Here is a 19177-nt window from a genome sequence, read left to right as displayed (position 1 = left end):
AAACACCTGTGCGTTTTTGAGGTTTATTGGAATGAAGTCGTGTGTAGACAGCCAGCTGCATTAAACTCTATTTAAGTTCTGACCTTGCTGCCATAAATTGTGAGCGGTATGGTATTTTACTACACTCAGCTGGCTGACAGAGAAGGCTTTTTGTGAAGGACACAGTGGGCTGTACCCCACTGAACAAAAAGAGATGGAATTTCTAAGCTAACTAATTGACTGAGTGTGAGAAAGACATTTGCTTTCAGATATTATTGTAACATTTTATGCTGGCATTTTAGTAGATATTTAGTGATGGAAGTGTTTCCTTTGCTCTTTGCTAATAGCCTACGTTTCTGGATGGAAACAAACCTTGTGTTACTGTTTACACTGTGTCAAAGGCTGCACCCAGTCTCACTCCTGCATCACTCACTTCTGTTACATATGTGAAAATCAGCCGTCGTATTTAAGCAGAAGTGATGTCTTCACTGGTCTTTAGCTGATCAGACAAGTCCACACTTCTCACAGGTCTCTGAAATAACTGTTGTCAATCATTTGACAGAACATCTTTTTCTACTTGGCAAAATTTAAAGTTGGAAATAAAACGTTTAAGGCCTAGCCATATTATTATTTATTCTTAAATTAAGCATTAAAGATAACCATGTCAAACATGATGTCTGTGGGCATAATGCCAGTAAAAAGGCTTCTAGCGGTTTATGCTACATGTTCCCTTATGCCTTTCTCTGTGTAGTACACTAAGTACTACAACATATTCACCTCTTTTCTGATTTGTTTTTTGGGCTCAGGCTGCAGTACAATTATTCCAAAGGAAAAAATCACTGCCGCGTCGCAGAGCTTTTGTATACAACCCCTTTATGAGAGTGTGCATATGAGATTGTTCATCTGGAAAGGGAAGAGTAGCCATCACCCTCTTTAGTCTAGAGAGAATCAAAATGCATCTAGGTTTTTAAACCTACCGCTAGGGCTAATGATGTATTTAGTCATATTGATTTTTATTTAAGGGATATGAGAGGAGACTGAGGACACTGAATTGGCTCTGCTGTGTAAGTGAACTGCATTTGTATTTGACTTGGGGTCATTTGGAGCAAAACTTCACACAAGGTGACTGTGTGCTGCAGTGGTTCTGTCCTGGACAGATCTGGGAAACTATTGCCCTGCTTGTTTTGTGCATTTAAACCATTTTCTTTTAGCACCAAGAGAAGCTAAAAAGGTAAAAACCTTCCTGATGCCATATTTCCGATACAAAAGTGTCTGAGGCCTGATGAGGGACACATCGTTGACGCAGTGACCTGGAGATAATTCAGTGCCATCAAGGTCAATTTCAGCAAATGGATGTGTGTGGTCTGTGCTTCATCACTGATTAGGATGAGAGTTTATAGATGGTTTGTGATCCTAGCTTTATTAAAGATACTGAGCAGTTCATCTTTTCTTCTATAATGCACACTTCAAGTTTGAGCCTGGCTGCTGAGAATAAAATTGTATCAGGTTTGATGTCATGTCATAGGGCTTTTTTTTTATATATAATTAAATAGCAGTTAGACGTTAGAACTATAGAAGTTCTGGTGTTTATAAGAAACTGTGACACAGATTGCCTGAAAACACTGTTTTTTGCTGTTTGAGCCTGTATACAATAGTGTTTGTTTGAGAAATGTGTTTCTAAAATGATTCATTTCTGAGTTAAAGTTGTTCTTCAAATAGAGAGTCATTGACACATGGAATAACTTGTGGTGATTTGTTTTGGAGGCAGAGACCGTCATTTGAGGAGGAACTCGATACAGATAAGCTCGTTGTAGACAATAGGGACAGCGATGAGCTGTGATAGTCTGAGTTCCGTGCTAGCACTATGTACATATATCTTTATCCTCTGGAAGACTGCCTTGCTTTGTTACTATTCCATTTCAAAACTCAAAAGACATAAAAGTCAGATTAAAGGTGTAGCCAGCAAATCAGACCTGTAGATTTCTCCCTTCAAATTTTCCTTACAGATTATCATGCGTCCCTTGACATCATCTGCCTGCAAAAGGCGTCAACACCGTGTACTGTTTCTCATAGAAAGTACATCTTTTTATATGTGTTTTAAATGGTTCCCAAAGCATTAGCCCCACAGAGGAGAAAAGCAGGGTACCTGTTCCATTCAGTGGATTGGTGTGGAGGAGAAAGGCCTCTCAGTCCCTCTTTCTGCTTATGGCTGGTTTGTCCTCATTTATCCTTGTTAACTGAAGCCATTACTGTAAATTCCACTTCAGAATCCCAATTTTCCTTCCAGACGTTTCAAATCCTTTCACGGGAATTTGGCAGCTCGTTATTACACTCTTGAGTGCTATTTCATCAAATGATAGCAGACCATGGCCTTGTGAATACCCCAAGTTGTGATGGGTTTTTTGACAGCTTATTTTAGTTGAATGGCATCTGCATTCATATGCAGATTAAATATCTGACACTGACAAAAAATAATTTCAAACTGCAGAAAGGTCCTCAAATTGAAATTTACTAATTTTGAATTTAAATAGTTTTAGAGGACAGAATAAAAACTGTTCATGAATTCAAATCTATGTGCAATTTTGTAATACAATGTATTTGAAGGAATTATCAAAGCATTTTACGCAGAACCAAGATAAATGCAATAGAAAGATTGTTTTTGGATTGCATAGTGATTTTCAATACAAATTACTTAAATAGCAGTTCTTGGCAAATGTGTCACAATTTTCAGAATCAGTTTAATAGTTTGTATAATATTTGAACTGTCTGTAACACAGATGTTATAAAGCAGAAAAGAAAAGAATGCAAACAATACTACAATATGAATTACACTCAGCAAACCATTTAATACTGAAATTACCACAAATACAAAATTTGTGTTTATAACATTAAAATAATTGTTATTTCCCCTTTTGTATTCACCAGTATGTTGTCAATTGAATGAGAGACCTTCATCAATGCATTCAAACATTCAAAGATATTTCATTTGGGTGTTGTATTATTTCTTTCTCTTTTCTTTAAACCTTCTTTAAACTTTCTTTCTTTTATTTTCTTCTTCACATGTAAGACCTCACTATGTTTCTCAGTATTGAGATATTCATGTTCTATAGCACTGGAAGACATGACCACCACCAAAAGTGAGTGTTTTACAAAGCAAGATGAACTGTTGTTGAACCCAAGCTTATTCTCTACATTCTTTGCTATAATGGAAAGATTTGTTCTTCAGTTGGTGATCTTAATCCCTCAAAGGGCCTGTCTTGTCCAAAGTCATGTTTAACAATGTGTAGCACAGCTCGTATGGGCAGAATAAGTCTATTTAAATAGGGAGAGAGCAGCATTGTGCAGTGTCTGTGACCTTATAGATCTGTGTCCATGACTTGGATCCCAACTGAGAGGAAAAGATAAGATTCTGTAAGGACTCCATTTAAAACCTGGCCCAATCAGACCAATTATAATGTTATACTCATTGTTCTTATGGGAGATAGTCTTGGCCTTTGTTGAAAGTTTGAGTTTTACAAGGGGTAAAAGGGAAATTTAAGAAGATGAATGTAATCAATAGAGTCGTCTGCATGTCAGCTGGAGCTGAGAGTAATTCTGCACCGCCGATTCGCTGGGACCGCAGTGACTGACTGAGCCATAAATCCTACTGCCAAGCTTTGTGATAGAGAGCATGAAATATCTGCAGAGTTGTTTTAAATAGCCACCCAAGATATGGTGCTAATTAAATTGATTAATAGGCTCGATTTTATTATCTCTAGATATGCAATTCGATTCACTGAATTTAAAGTAATTTAAAGCAACACAATTAAATCCCTGTGCTGTAACTAGCACAGAATGCAAATCTGAATATGTCTGAAAGGCATTAGACATGCATGGAGGAATACAACATATGCTCTGGCCATTAACTGTAGAAAGCTATCAATGTACCTTTCCTGTTATAAAGCATCTTGTTTAACACTTCTTCCTGTAAAATGTGCCAAAGGATAGAATATCTTGTCTATAATTGTGTGCTTATAACTTTTTAAGATTAATTTTTACCATTCATATTCATGCCAAAGCATTTGGTGACATCACAATCTTTACTCCATTGTGCATATTCATTTTACATGGTCAAGACAAGTGACATCATGGCCAGATATTTTCAGAGTGTCAGATTTCATGAGAATATTCAAATACACATGTCTTTGGCCTCATAATAGATAATGGAAACTGGTTATAGTCCCTTTTTTTCTTTTTGTACTATAATGTTGCATGAAATTGAAAATCACAGAAATTTATCTTTAAGAATTTAACTTTTGATCCCCTTTTTCTCCATCATATTTATTGTGGTTCACTTATTTTCAACATCTCTGTGTTGATATTCAAAAGCAGAAAAGTATGCTGTATGATGATGTTACTGGTAATAATCATTTAATTTTTTTTTAAATTATTTTTGTAGTTTAGCCACAGCCTTGTGACAGCACTTAGGAGAGATATAGTCCTTTGCTATTTTTAGTAGGCAATTGCAAAGGTTACTGACAGCTAATTAAAAAGAATGGCTTCAGAAGTTAAGATTTTAACTTCTGATTTCTGACAAAAACACAGTCTTAACAATCTGTTCTGTGGATATACTGTTGTAAATAAAAAAAATGTTGTATACAATTTAATATATACAATACAATGTATTTTTTTCTCTTAGGTCATTTGTCTTTACCTTTTCAGAAATATACACTTAATATCTAGCACCCAATCTGAGTTCACTAATCCCTAACTAACTAGTACTTAATCAGAGCTCACTAGTAGCTAATCTAGCACTGATTTTTAGCAGTCAAATAGAAAGCGGTTGGGACCTGTTAGGATGCTGACAATCATAACTGAAATGTTAAAATTGATATCGGTATAATAAATGCTAGATTAAATGATCTCATAGGATTACATTAGTCTGTGGTATTTTATTACAAAAGGAATCTTCTTTATGAGTATTGGGCTCCTTTATTTTTTTGTATTTATAAAGTAATAGTAAATTGCTATCCAATGTTAAACTGGTTGAGTTAACAGAGAGCTATGTCATATAGTGAGATCAGAATTCAGAATGTACTGTAACATTAAGAGCATTTTTAAATTTAATTTAATTTCAGTTAGTCTGTATTCCCTAGTATCTAACACCGCTGTGCTCACCGTGACTCCTAACACAATGTCCTGAGTTTGTGTGTACGTCGTCGCCTTACTTCTCACCATCAGTAAGTGGCTTATCCCCACTGTTTAGCAAGAAAGTTACATTCCACACAAATTTAATTTCAAATGAACACATCGGTGTTTTTGTTTGTTTGTTTTTTTCTGAAAGTGCAGCTTGAATCCTCAAATGCAAATGCACTCTTCTATTATGTGTAGAATAAATGACCTCAATACTCTGAAGTGATTCTCCAAACACTGACATGTAATCAGGCTTTTTCCCATATTGCTTATTGTAGATTTGACATTGAGCAGAGATGCTGTGTACCTTTGTGTAAACCTTTAATTAAGCTCTGTTTGCATTGTATTGCCCTGGGTGTACGGGCTATCTGCAGCGATGTCTGTGTATGTGTCCCTGAATTGTTTTGGAAATCTCAGTTGAAATAATTATTGCATAATTATATATACTGTTGTAAATGAGGCATTAACAATATGCTCTTGGATGTGAATGAAAATAGTTCAAGCACTGCAGACAAACTATAAATGTGCTTGTGTTATTGAAACTGGGTGCTTGAACTTGGTGCACATGGTCTAATGAGAACCCAGGAGGCATGTGGCAGTGGCTCGGTGAAGCAGCAGACTAACAACAGCAGCCTGTAAAGAAGGACATTAATCACCAGTAAGGATATGATCCTGTAGAGCCAAATTAATGTGCCTTGTCACAGGATAATGAATATGTGATTTAGAGGAGGTGAGTTTGTAAGGTGTTCTGTTTGCTTTGGTTCAGTTTTTAACTTAAATTTCAAGACTTTTTGTTGTTGTTTTACAAGACTACCCTGGCGAGAAAATAAAACCCAGGGGTAGTGTTTAGCTGGACAGACCAAGCATTTATGATTCTGCCTGCTGAGGGCGCTACCCAAGGTTTTGTCTTTAAATACTTATTCACCTGTTTCCAGAGAATGTAAAATGCATTGTAATTCATCTAATTCTGTGTGTATGTTAAGTGATAATGATTATGTACTGATGAATTGCGTGCCTTCTCATTTCAAATAAGGCATTACAGTATTTAGCTGTAATTCTCTCCTACTCAGGTTCCTTGGCAGCTCCCACCTACAGAGTCAATGAGACTATTTACCCACATAGACAGTCTAATTAGTTTAGCCAATCATGAATCAGAATAAGTTACTTTTCCTCTTGACCTCTTTGGCCCCTGTGGGGCAGCCTTGCAGTGGTAAAAATGCTGGTTAACTGCTCCCCATTACCAGCCGAAGCCCATTCAGGGCTGCCCACCTGAATCCCACTCATGGTAAATCCCTGTTCTGTTCTTGGCTCACCAGGACCTTCCAGGACCTGTCCAAGCAGACAGACCTGGCCTACGGCACAGTGAGAGGCTCTGCTGTGTACGACTACTTCAGGGCCAAAGGCACCAACCCTCTGGAGCAGGACAGCACCTTCGCTGAGCTCTGGCGGACCATCAGCAAGAACAACGGTCAGGACTACTCTGTATCCAGCCCTTCTGAGGGCATCCGCAAGGTAGGACCAGGCTCACACGAGCATATGTGTGTGTGTGTGTGTGTGTGTGTGTGTGTGTGTGTGTATGCGTGCGTCTGTGTGTGTGTGTGTGTGTGTCTGTGCGTGTGTGTGTCTGTGCGTGTGTGTGTCTGTGCGTGTGTCTGTGCGTGTGTGTGTGTGCGTGTGTGCGTGTGTGCGTGTGTGTGTGTGTGCGTGTGTGCGTGCGTGTGTGCGTGTGCGTGCGCGTGTGCGTGTGCGTGTGCGCGTGTGCGTGTGCGTGTGCGTGTGCGCGTGCGCGTGCGCGTGTGCGTGTGCGTGTGCGTGTGTGTGTGCGTGGGTGCGTGTGTGCGTGTGTGTCGGAAGATATGGAGCAGTTTCTTCAGTGTTCCTGTGATTGAATTGTGCATGTGTGTTAATTATGCACATATTAGTGTATAAAACAGTGCCTGACACCAAACGTATAACAGCATGCATGTTCAAGAAGTATTAATTCTCATACTTCATCAGCAGACCTTAGAATAAATGAATTTGTTAGTGTTAAAAATATCCTTCTTGTCTAATTGTTCCTGATTGTGATGAAAACATGCTTACATTGAAAGGAGCCTCTCACTGATTCTCAGAATAGTTTTAGTAATCATTCTGTAATTAAGCAAATCAGCCTGAGCAGATGCTAGGCAGACACTTTTACCATCAGATGCTGGAGTGTTTAAGCATATTAATCACATTTGCATCATATTCATTGTTTGAATATAATTCAAGAAGGGAGTGAGGAATTATGCATAAATGTTGTGGTAAATTCAGCAGAAGCCTTTGATAAAGAGCCCATACTGAGCCCCTGTAGGTCTGTATGGAGCCCTGGTACCTCTGTGTGTGGAGGGACTCTGTGGGTCACGGGGAGACTCTGTGGCCCCCTCTGCAGGCGAAGAAGGGGCCCTACGCCTTCCTGTGGGACAAGGCGGTGGTGGAGTACGCGGCTCTGACGGATGACGACTGCACGCTGACGGTGACAGGGAACAGCATGAGCAGCAAGGGCTACGGCATGGCCCTGCAACACGGCAGCCCCTACAGGGACCTCTTCTCCCAAAAGTGAGCCCTTCTCACCCCCTCCCCCCCCCCTTACACTCACCCCCCTCCACTCTTTAAACTCACCCCCCCGTCCCTGCCCCTGTCCCTTCTCACTTCACTCTGATGTTCTGTCTGACTCCTTTTCCGGCCGGACGACATCTACATCTGGGCATCTGAAAACCATTCTAACATGTACTGTGTTACAAAGTAAGATGGGGTTCCATATGCTGTTAACACGTTCTGAATAACTGAATTTTGTTAATGAAATGATTTTTTATCAATTACTTTTGAGCATATACTTATTGGTGAAATCGTATAATTATAAGAAGAAAGTGTGGCTGAAGATATTATATCCATTAAATGTGACGATAACCCTAATGATACTCCGATGGTAAGGCAACAGTGTTCTCATTAGGGCTTTTTCACCTGTATAAACTGGGAGCTTTCACAGCACAGGGGCTGAGTACTTACGCAAACAGCACTTTTCGCCTTTTTTTCATAAAAATATTTTCTAATATAAAGCAAGTGTCATCTTATAATAGTTACTTTTGAGTTTCAGTGTTTTTAAATAAAATATCACATTTGTTTCACTATCTACATGCAGTATATACCTAATATATGCCTACACATTTTCTCTTCTCCTGTGAGAAGTGAAGAACAGTGAAAAAACACTGCCGTAGTCGCTGTTCCTATGTTAATTCCAACTGACCTTTTATGCTTCATAAAAGAACTAATTAGAAATAATTTTCGGTGCTTGTTAAGGAATGGAGGATTGCTGAAATGCAGTTAGCTGTATTATATGTTCCCATATGAGGAGAAAAAGGTGGAAGTGAGCAGTAGGTTTAGCTGCTTTCAGAAACTGACTTTTACGATGCATCTACCAGTGATTTCCATGTCTAACGGGTGTTTCGTGCTAGCAGGTTTGTATAATGCCTAAACATAATCTCTAGCTCTAAATGTACCAATCCTGGGCCTTATTGGCAATAGAATAACATATATTTAGTAGTACCTGAGACATGTCATTAAATATCTCCACATTGATAGGGCCAAAATATGGAAATCAAACCAGTTATGCAATATATGTGGAGAGTGTGCGTCTGGAAAAACCTATGCAACATACACCGTTGTGTGTTATCAACAGAAAGAATGCAAAACCTCACAGACATTGGAGCTAAAATTAAAACATTTCAAGTAAGTCCTCCAGGTTCTATGTGTGCATCTCTGAATCCATGTTGTATAACCAAGCCGTCTAATTTAGAGAAAAGCCTCTTCGATCAAAAGTGTAAAATAATTCTAATAAAGTTAACCTGATGTAATTAACTCAGCCATATGCTTAACAGGATCATCTGATGCTCATTAGGGCCCATAATCCAGGAAACAGGAAGAGGCGTGGCCTGGAATTAGGGAGAGACAGGCTGGGATGATTTAAAGGCCTGTAAGAGCTCCTGTCCAAACAGCCTGTCTGCTTTTCTGCAGCCCCTGCTGTCTGTCCACTTTAACAGAACGTGTTACGCTCTCCTGCACAGAGAAGAATGCTGAACGCAATGTTCAGAGCGCCCTGTCATGCCTGATTTATGCATTATTGTAGAAATAAAGCATTTATCTCAGGGAGTTCTTTCCCTCTTTTGTCTTCAGCATTTTGGGGGTGTAATAGTAAGACAATGCATTTGATGCAGTAATTAAAGACAGGGCAGTAGCTATTGATCAACCCAAAATGGTTGTTCAAAGTCTAAATGCTTTTTCAGCCTTTTACAGAAGCTTATACATTTAAAGTCATGTTTAAGTTATTCAATGGTCATACTCGTAGTTAACTGTTGATAAAATGTCTTTTTTACTATGAAAAGCATTTAGTATATTCCATACGCAAAGGGGGCTTCTCTTTGCTGTAGTTCAGTGCCTGGGCAGCGGTCAGCAAGCAAGGACAGTAAGATATCTATCTTAATGACCTTAGTTTACTCAGTTTACCTCAACTCATTTAGTTTATCCCTAAGCAGCAACTCTGTTATGGTGCTTTATGTTCTTTACAGCTTTGTGAGCTGTGTACTCTGAGCTGGAAAATGAAATGTGAATAGCAGGTATGAACATGGCAGGAAGTATAGAGAGCTGAGGGGAACGTGGCCCGGCGGAGCGACGCTCGGCTGTGTGATGAGGTGCCTGAGCTGGAGCACGTCTCTGCCGCACGGCACCGTGGGGCCCGGCCCGCTACAGCACAGCCTGCCTCATGCCAGGCGCTTTATTCTTAAACTGTCATTTTCAGTCCTGCCGTGGCCTCGGGACGCGTTCGTCAGGAACCCAACAAGGACACGCCGCTGTGGGCTGCTATACTGTCCCACGGTGCCAGGTTCCTGTGGAGGATGCCTGGGTGTGCTCTCTAAAGAGCTCCTCTGACTTCCAGCGCTTCAGCGTACAGCAGGTGCTCCACCTCTGTACCGTATCAGAGAAACACAGACGCATAGTTTAGGCAATTCGCACGGTACGCACCTGCTTGGCACAGTCACCCGGAAGGAGATGCAAGCCGCTTCACTGAGCCCCTTTCAAAGCACACTGGACAGCCAGGCGTGTCAGTCACGTACCAGGATATACCTGCAAACCATAAAACAGGGACATCACAGACTGTCAACCCAGGCTATTGTATTCATTGGTTGACATTACATGCATTTTTAGCTTTTACACTCAATACAGTTTTGTTATCAATGCAAGCTCGGTGAGACACTACTGCAATCCCCATAGACATTCATAGTCTTCACCATTGTAATGACCTTCAAGTTAATATTATGGCATTTTATAAAAATGTATAATGTTTTGAGAATTTATTCAGACTTATGATAAATGTGATTAATCTCATATTTTTTTATCCGTTTTTAATCCTCTATGTAAACACACTGACGAATATATAATATAGATGGCAGAAGTGCATACTAAGCAGTCATGAGCATGTGGTTATTGGGTTTCTTTGATCTTTGCTTCTTTGGTATCAGTTAGTCCATACTGTCATGAAGGGCGACTGAGAGTCCACCTGGCTTTAAAGCTCAGTCAGGTGAATACAGGCATCTTTTTAATCCTCTGAGAAGCGGATGGTGCTGGCTACAAACAGACTGCCAAAGATCATTTTTAAATGTAAGTCGATTCATTTAAGGGCTTTTTTTAGACAGTTACCACCTGCTTACAGTGTATAGTGAAAAAGGTCTATGCCACACTCTCTTCGTAAGTGGTTATTTATTCATGAACTGTGCAGTAGGAGTGTCAACAGGCCCTTAAAGTAAGATGTGGCCACTGTCTTGAGTCATTAGCTGCAGTTTTTGTCCTTTGAGTTATTCATCGCAAATTGATCCCATTGCGAAGATACCAGATGTTGGCAGACTGACAGCCTCGAAAAAGTGACTAATTAAATCAGACTAATTAAATTAGCCAGTGATTTAAGAAAAGTACACAGTTTTATTTCTTTCAAATAGTTCATTCTTGGGGGCACTGGTGAGCCGGCGATGGAGCCTGACACGCTGGGAGAGGCTCCTGCCTGACTTCCTTTAAATTACTGTTTCATTGCGCAGTTTCTATATGTGATGTGGAATCTGTTCTCTAATACATGTAAGAATATTTTGGAGCAAGTTTGAGCTGTATTTGTTGCATCTATGGCCTCCAGTCTCCCTAAATATAAATACAGCGATACCTCAAGCAGTGGGCCTAAAGCCTCCGCGTCAGATATTTCTACGCACTGCTGTGATCCACCACTCAGCCCGTGGCCGAGACCACGGTGGCTGGAATCAAAACTGAGATGGCGAACCTGAGGGAGAAGTGTGAGGACATGGAGGGGAGGACGCGGAGATGTAATATCCGAGTCGTGGGTATCGTGGAGGAACCCGGTTCGAGTTCCACTGCATCAATTTCCAAGCTTCTGAAAGAAGTGTTACACCTGGAAAAAGACATTCTGGTCGATCGCTCGCACAGAGGTCTCGCACCGAGAAAGTCCAATGGAAATCCACGGGTCATCATCGCCAAACTTCATCACTTCATCATGCGCTAAGCTCGAGAGAACAGCCCACTTTGATACAAGGGAGAACCGACTGCCATCTTTCCAGACTATACTGCAAGTGTTTCCAAGGCCAGTGCTGCATTCAACAACGTCAGGAATCTTCTGCGACAGGATATTCATATCAAAGGAATTGGTCTTGGAGGCCGTTAGTATAAATTATTGCTTTATGCGGATGATTTACTACTATACATATCGGACCCTCTGTCGAGCCTTCCTAGATTGCTAGACTTATTAAGTAAATTTGGCAAACTATCCGGCTACAAAACAAATATTCCTAAAAGTGAGTTGATGCCAATTAATGCAACTGCCAAGAGCACCTCCTTTAGTTCAACTCCCTTTAAAATTAGTACAGAGAAGTTCAAATATCTGGGAATCTGGATCACACATAATCACAAAGACCTTTATAAGGCCAACTTTCTGCCCTTGGTATCTTGTTAGCAACAGGACATCAAACGTTGGAATTTGCTGCCCCTCTCTCTGTGTGGAAGGATCAGTACAATTAAGATGAATGTGTTACCTAGATTTTTATACCTGTTTCAAAGTCTTCCTATTTTTTTGACCAAATTTTTTTAGGTCCATAGATACACTTATCTCTACCTTTATCTGGAACAAAAAACCCCCACATAATAGGAAATATATACTGCAGAAGCCTCACCCCCAGGGTGGTATGGCACTCCCAAATTTTCTGTACTACTATTGGGCAGCTAACATTAGGGCGTTGATGTAATGGATGAAGGACGTAGACGGTTCTGATACCCCCAAATGGCTAATCTTAGAGAGTTCATCCTGCAGCCCCACCGCTTTACCAGCATTACTGTGCTCCAAACCCCCGTTGGAAAAGCCCATCTCTTATTATAGCAACAACCCCATTGTTGCACCATTGTTGGGACTCTATTTTCAAACTCAGGACAGACTTCAAGCAGATTATAGGTAGGATATGAGCTTCTCAATCTACACAATTTGACAATTTTAGATGATCTTAAGAGTAGGTTGGAAGAGGACTTAGATGAACAAATTCCAGAAGAAATCTGGCAGAAAATTAATTGGAAGAATTTACTCATCATCCATCTGTCAACGGCATGTTGTTATACAGTTCAAAGTAGTACATCGACTTCATTGGTGCAGAGTTAGACTGTCTAGAATCAGACCAAATTTGGACCCTACATGCGATAGGTGCAAACAAGCCCCTGCAAGCTTATTACATATGTTTTGGACGTGTCCAGGACTACATTATTTTTGGCAATCTATTTTTGATACTCTCTCTAAAATCCTAGAGGAGCCAATAGACCACTCCCCTAATATTGCATTATTTGGTGTTGCACCGCCGGATGTCCAACTAAATAATTACAAATGCAACATACCTTTTGCACCCTGTTAGCCAGTTGGCTAATACTGTTCAGGTGGAAAGACCCTCTTCCCCCTACGGTCTGTCTGTGGGGGAGGGCAGGGGGAGCAGAGAGGCCGGTCTGTGGGGGGGGGCAGGGGGAGCAGAGAGGCCAGTCTGTGGGGGAGGGCAGGGGGAGCAGAGAGGCCAGTCTGTGGGGGAGGGCAGGGGGAGCAGAGAGACCGGTCTGTGGGGGGGGGGGGCAGGGGGAGCAGAGAGCCCCATCTGTGGGGGGGGGGGGGGGGGGGGGGGGTGTAAGCAATGGTAGCGTGAGGGTTACTGCATGCCCCTGTGATGAGTGGAGCAAATATCCCAGCATGCCCGGCGGAGCACAGAGGCAGAGTGGTAATTTGCTCTGAGACGGCGGGTGGTGTCACGCCAGGGCGGGGGGCATTTGGAGTAATAAGGCTGTGAGCCAGTGTGCTGTCCTCTCTGGTGGGAGGGATTCACCTCCCACCCTCCGTCTCACGACACCCCCCCCCCCCCCCCCCCCCAGTTAATGCTCGTCCGGGAGTACGCAAATCTCGGCGAGCCGGGCTCTCCTCGGGACCGGAGGCGGCCGTGTTGTTTCCCTCTGGGTCATTTGTTACTGGATGCCTTTTGCCTGGGACAGCCCTTTATCTACATTAAGCAGGTCCTCATTCCCTTGCCATTTGAACCAATTTTGTGGTTTTATATAACCACTAAAGCCAACATTTAAATCAATTTCCTGTGAGATTTACTGCAGTTAAAATGCTACTCAAAATGTTTTCCTGTGGTAAAGGTTAAAAAAGTGATGATTGAAATGAAGTGTATGCCTTTCCACTTAGCACGTGCATGTGACACCTGAAACAGTTCTACTTTTATTTATGCTTTGTTTTATTTTTGCTTTTGATGTCTCTGTTCATTACATATCAGATACTTTTCCTCACATCACATCTGTAAACATCGCATCAACATATGACATGCACACTGTCTGTTGTTGAATTAGTCATTTACTCTTATTATCATTTCTATTTTTAATATCCCATCCAGCTGCTCAGAATGAAGACATGAGACATGCCCGTTGGTATGAGATATTTACAGATTGTGACAGATTCCGTACCTTAATTTATTCCTGCTAACACCCATTGCTTGCGGGTCCCCCTGTCCCGCAGGATCCTGGAGCTGCAGGAGAAGAGCGACCTGGACGTGCTGAAGCAGAAGTGGTGGCCGCGGTCGGGCCGCTGTAAGCTGGACGGGCTGGGCAGCGCGCAGCCGGACGGACGTGCCCTCAAACTGCACAGCTTTGCCGGCGTCTTCTGCATCCTGGCAGCGGGGCTGCTGCTGGCCTGCCTGGTGGCCGCGCTGGAGATGTGGTGGAGCAGCAACCGCTGCCGGCAGGAGCAGCCCAAAGAGGTGACCGAGCGCAGGGCCTGCAGCACGGGGCACGGCCACGCCCCACACACACTCTGCTTTACAGACCCAGCCGCACACGCAGGCCCTGGTTTAGCAGAGCTCCAGTACACACAGCTATAGGTGTGCCCTGCCCCGGCCCCGCCCTGCTCCCCCACCCCCGCCCCACCCTGCTCCGCCCCGCCCTGATCCACTCTGCCCCACCCCGCTTCCTCACAAACCCGCTCTCTAATGCAAATCTCTCATTTACCTTGTTTTTTCTTTGTTTAGGTTTTTTTTTTCCAAATGTCTTCCAACAGAGTGTTTAGTTGGACATGCAATTGTTCTAGTTTTTTGTCATCTTTGGTTTGAAAGGGGACAGAGCATTACGGGCGATCTGCTTTGCGGATCAGTAAGGCTCAGCAGGGATGTATCAATCATTAATATTTAATTAAATGACAGCATGCAGAAAACAAGGAAAATTGCAGTGCTCAAAGTATGTTGTTGGAGTTTATGTCAAAAACACCCTTTAGAATATATTTAAGTCTCTTTAATAAAGACACACTTCAGTTGTTATGCCCTCTAAGATCATTCTGCATTGCTCCGCTTGTGGACTTGGGAAGAGAAAAGCTCTCCTTTTGACATGGATCCCTAAAATACAGTGTGTGCTGTATGAACCCTGCACAGGAGTGTGTGCGAACCACCACAGCAATAAAGAGCGCAGCTATGTCAATCCAGTCCATAATCCCTAGTAATTCGCTGTGAAATGTTGAATTGCAGATATATATACCAATGTGGACACACTGTGCAGGTTTTTTATTTTATTTATTTATTTATCTTTTATTCATCATTCTTTATGGTCTCGTGCAGGTTACTAAGGATTACAGACTGGCAAGGGTTTCTGGTCCTTTGACATATAATGATATTACAACTGCTTCATCCGAGGGGAGGAAGGACATTTGGACAGAGAGAGAGAGAGACTGGGCTGAAGCAGAGACAATTGACACAGGTCAGGATAGACCTGCTGAGATACCATGTGTGCGAGAGTTTGCACTGATTGGGCAGAGGGCGGGGTCATCCAAACCTCCACCAATCATCTCACACCTCAGCCCCTCCTGTTTTTGTGCATTAATTTTTGTTTTATTTTGTTTCAGTGAGATTGTGTGCTCTGTCTGGCTGCAGGGAGCCGTCTGCACTTTACTCAGCCTGAGACTGTAATTTATCAATCAACTATCTCCTTAACTAATCATTTACATCATGGCTTTATCACATATCCCATTATACAGGATTTTCCGTGTGTGTGGTTAATGTTTTCATAATTCTTAGAATCAGGCTTGGACCCAACACACACACTCACACACACACACAAACACACACACATACACACACACACAGACACACACACACACACTCTCTCACACACTCAGTCATGCACGCACACACACTCACACACTCACTCACATGCACACACACAGACACACACACACACACAAACACACACACACTCACTCACACACTCACTCACATGCGCGCACACACACACACACACCAGTGTTTTTAATGTTAGTTAAAGTTACTGAAATATAACATTGATTCAGTTTGACTCAAGGCACATTATTGTTTTGGTGGACCATTAATCAAGCAAGATTACATTTTTTGTTCTTTTTGAAAAAGCACCGATCATTTCACCAATTTAATATTTGATTTATTTACTATGGCCTTCTTATGCTTCAACAGAAGCATAAAAAGTAAGTGATACAAACAGTCCTGTTGGAAGAACATCAAAGTGGTTGCGTTCATGGAACTTCATTCTCAGGCACAGCTAACGGGCTCATTAACTAGACTCAGTCAGGTAATTACTGATTTCAGGTAGTGAGTTAACTACCCAGCATTATTAACTACCCCGCAGTCCTTGGTGTGCTTGCATTGTGTCAAAAAGTAAGCACTGACTGACATGTTGTCAAGCTAAGTTTATTCACCTAGCATATAATGCTAACTAATTTCATGCTGGAATCAAAGGCAGTAAACTAGCAGGCAATCACAGCTCACAGGCTACTGAGGTTCCTCGAGTTAGTTAGCTAGCTAGCTGGCCAACGATACTGAGATAAGCTGTTGTGCACTGTCGTTGTGTTGGTAATTGTCTGGGTGGATAATGCATATTGTGCTCAAATGGGGAATACTGATGTTTAATCTGTTTATAACACATTGCAAGCAAGCAAATAAAAGTTGGAAAAAAAACCAGGGGAAAAATATTTGGAGAATCTTAACTTTTTGACCTGGGTCTTAGTAGTATTACACATAGCGGGCTTTTATTTTCTGAAATAGCAGGTGCCACAGGAAGATTAAAAACTGGAGATGGTCGGGATAATTTGACATTGTTCACATAGAGTCTGGCGGTATTAATTGTTTACATGTAACAATTACACAGTGTTTATTTGTAGACTCAGGAAGGGGTCAATAGGGAAACTGCTGACTGAGAAATGCAATGTGAACTTTCTCTCAGGGTTCAGGGTGGAAATCATTAGCCAGGAGTCTCACACTGGCTGCTGGGTCCACTCCAGCCACCGGTTCCACTCTTTTTCCTCTTTGTCATTCACAAACATAAATGAAAAGCACAGTCTTTTAAACCAGGTGCATGACTGACATTTCTTGACATTTCTTCCTTGCTTAAGCTACAGATCCCAAACACTACAGGGTTAAATTAGTCAGGTCATGTGAATGGCTGTTGAACATGCTCGACTTTGCTAAATTAGTACTGTAAAGTCATAACATTGCATAGTCAACTACATGGAATATTAAATATGGTATCTAGCTAACCAAAGAGGACCAAATTCTCAATAAGCAAGTGTGAGTTGTATAAACAATATGTGTTTAATAAATGAAAACTCTGATATTACTCCAGTTCAGAATAACATCCATAGATGTAGTTTTACCTCTATAGGAGGTTTGCTGAAAGAATTCCATCATTTTTAAATATTGCATGTATTGAATTGGATACTTGAGATAAAAGTATTAAATTGTTCTGTGATCCACATTTTTTTTTACCTCATTCAGCAGCTTTAATTTCCCAGAGCTATTGCCCATTATTCATTACAGGAATGTCCACGGTTTGCTTCACTGTATTCTCAGTATTGTTATTCATTTGCTGAGCAAACGCCCTGATCCAGGTCAGAGTCCAGGGGGAGATCAGAAACACTTCTGACGAGTTTCTGAAAAGAGACAGGAATTAAATAAAATTAAATGCAAGAATGACAGGAGCAGCAGATCTCAGCCTCTCTGTCCCTCCCTCTGTCTGTCTGTCCCTCCCTCTGTCTGTCTGTCTGTCCCTCCTTCCCTCCCTCCCCTCCCCCCACCTCTCTTCCTCCAGGACAAGGAGGTGAATCTGGAGCAGGTACACCGGCGTATGAACAGCCTTATGGACGAGGACATGGTGCACAAGCAGATTCCCGCCCCGTCTATCGAGATCTCTGCCCTGGACATCGGCAGCATGCCCCCCAGCCAGCCTCTGGAGCCTGTGCGGGAGTACCCAGCCGCCGGGCTGTCCGTGAGCACCTTCCTAGCGGAGCAGGGACATGGGGTGGGCAGGACGCTGGCTCAGGGCCCTGGAAGGACCCTCCCCCTCCCCCTCAGCAGCTCCACCATCCCCTCCATCCAGTGCAAACACAGAGCTCCCAACGGGGGCCTGTTCCGCCAGAGTCCCGTCAAGACACCCATGCCAATGCCATACCAGTCAGTGCCCGGCGGACCCATTCCCGAAGCCATTGAGCCCGTCCACGGCACCTCCATCTGAACCTGCCCAATCACAGCGGAGCTTGCCCGGGACCTCCATCTGATCCTGTCCAATCACAGCTGAGCTGTCCCGGGACCTCCATCAGACCCTGTCCAATCACAGCTGAGCTGCCAGGGACTCCATCTGACCCTGTCCAATCACAGTTGAGCTGCCAGGGACTCCATCTGACCCTGTCCAATCACAGCTGAGCTGCCAGGGACCTCCATCTGACCCTGTTCAATCACAGCTGAGCTGCCAGGGACTCCATCTGACCCTGTCCAATAACAGCTGAGCTGCCAGGGACTCCATCTGACCCTGTCCAATCAAAGCTGAGCTGGCCTGGGACATTCCCTCAACCCTGTCCAATCACAGCTGAGCTGCCAGGGACCTTCCCCCAAACCCTGTCCAATTACAGCTGAACTACCAGGGACCTCCCCCCCCCAACCCTGTCCAATCACAGCTGTGCTGACCTGTTTTAGATGGGGGGAAAAAAGAAGGTGAAACCATGGAAAGAATGTCAAAAGAAACTGCAGATTTTTAATACCAGTTCAATATTACCACAAAACAGACTTCTTGTATATATTTGTAAATATGGAAAAAATTAAGTGCAGTAAAAGTGTATTTTGACTATTCTCAATTTTTGAAGTTGAGTTAAAAAAAGAGACAAAAACAAAAAAAGACTGTTTGAATGGCTTTGTAAATTTTGTTCTATATGAATAAAGATGAGAAATCCTCGTGATTGTTTTCCAAGTGCCATGTTCAAAGACGCATTCCTCCAAATGTCACACTAATTTAGGAGAAGCCCAGTCATACACCCAGTGGAAATGAGTAACAACCTGTTTGTTTCTCATTTGCAGCCATGACACTCCCTGCGTTTGTGTCAAACAGCAGTGAAAATTACACAAATGGTTAATTTACAGTCACTGATAGTTAG

The 19177-nt window shown here is 42.4% G+C and overlaps 1 protein-coding gene across 1 annotated transcript in view; it reads left to right on the top strand.

Moving 5' to 3' along the window:
• Positions 1–18719, top strand: part of grid1a (glutamate receptor, ionotropic, delta 1a) — a 233965-nt gene extending 215246 nt beyond the window's left edge. The window contains exons 13-16 of the mRNA XM_036546860.1: positions 6468–6663; positions 7562–7728; positions 14258–14498; positions 17842–18719. Coding sequence (XP_036402753.1) covers positions 6468–6663; positions 7562–7728; positions 14258–14498; positions 17842–18264 — 1027 coding nt within the window. The 3' untranslated portion in view covers positions 18265–18719. The remainder of the gene's footprint in view (positions 1–6467; positions 6664–7561; positions 7729–14257; positions 14499–17841) is intronic.
• Positions 18720–19177: the final 458 nt, after the last annotated feature.

This window comes from Megalops cyprinoides, chromosome 15 (genome assembly GCF_013368585.1).
Source record: "Megalops cyprinoides isolate fMegCyp1 chromosome 15, fMegCyp1.pri, whole genome shotgun sequence".
Taxonomy (NCBI): Eukaryota; Metazoa; Chordata; class Actinopteri; order Elopiformes; family Megalopidae; genus Megalops; species Megalops cyprinoides.
The sequence above is the reverse complement of the archived record's forward strand: the minus strand, read 5'-3'. Positions and strand labels throughout refer to the sequence as shown.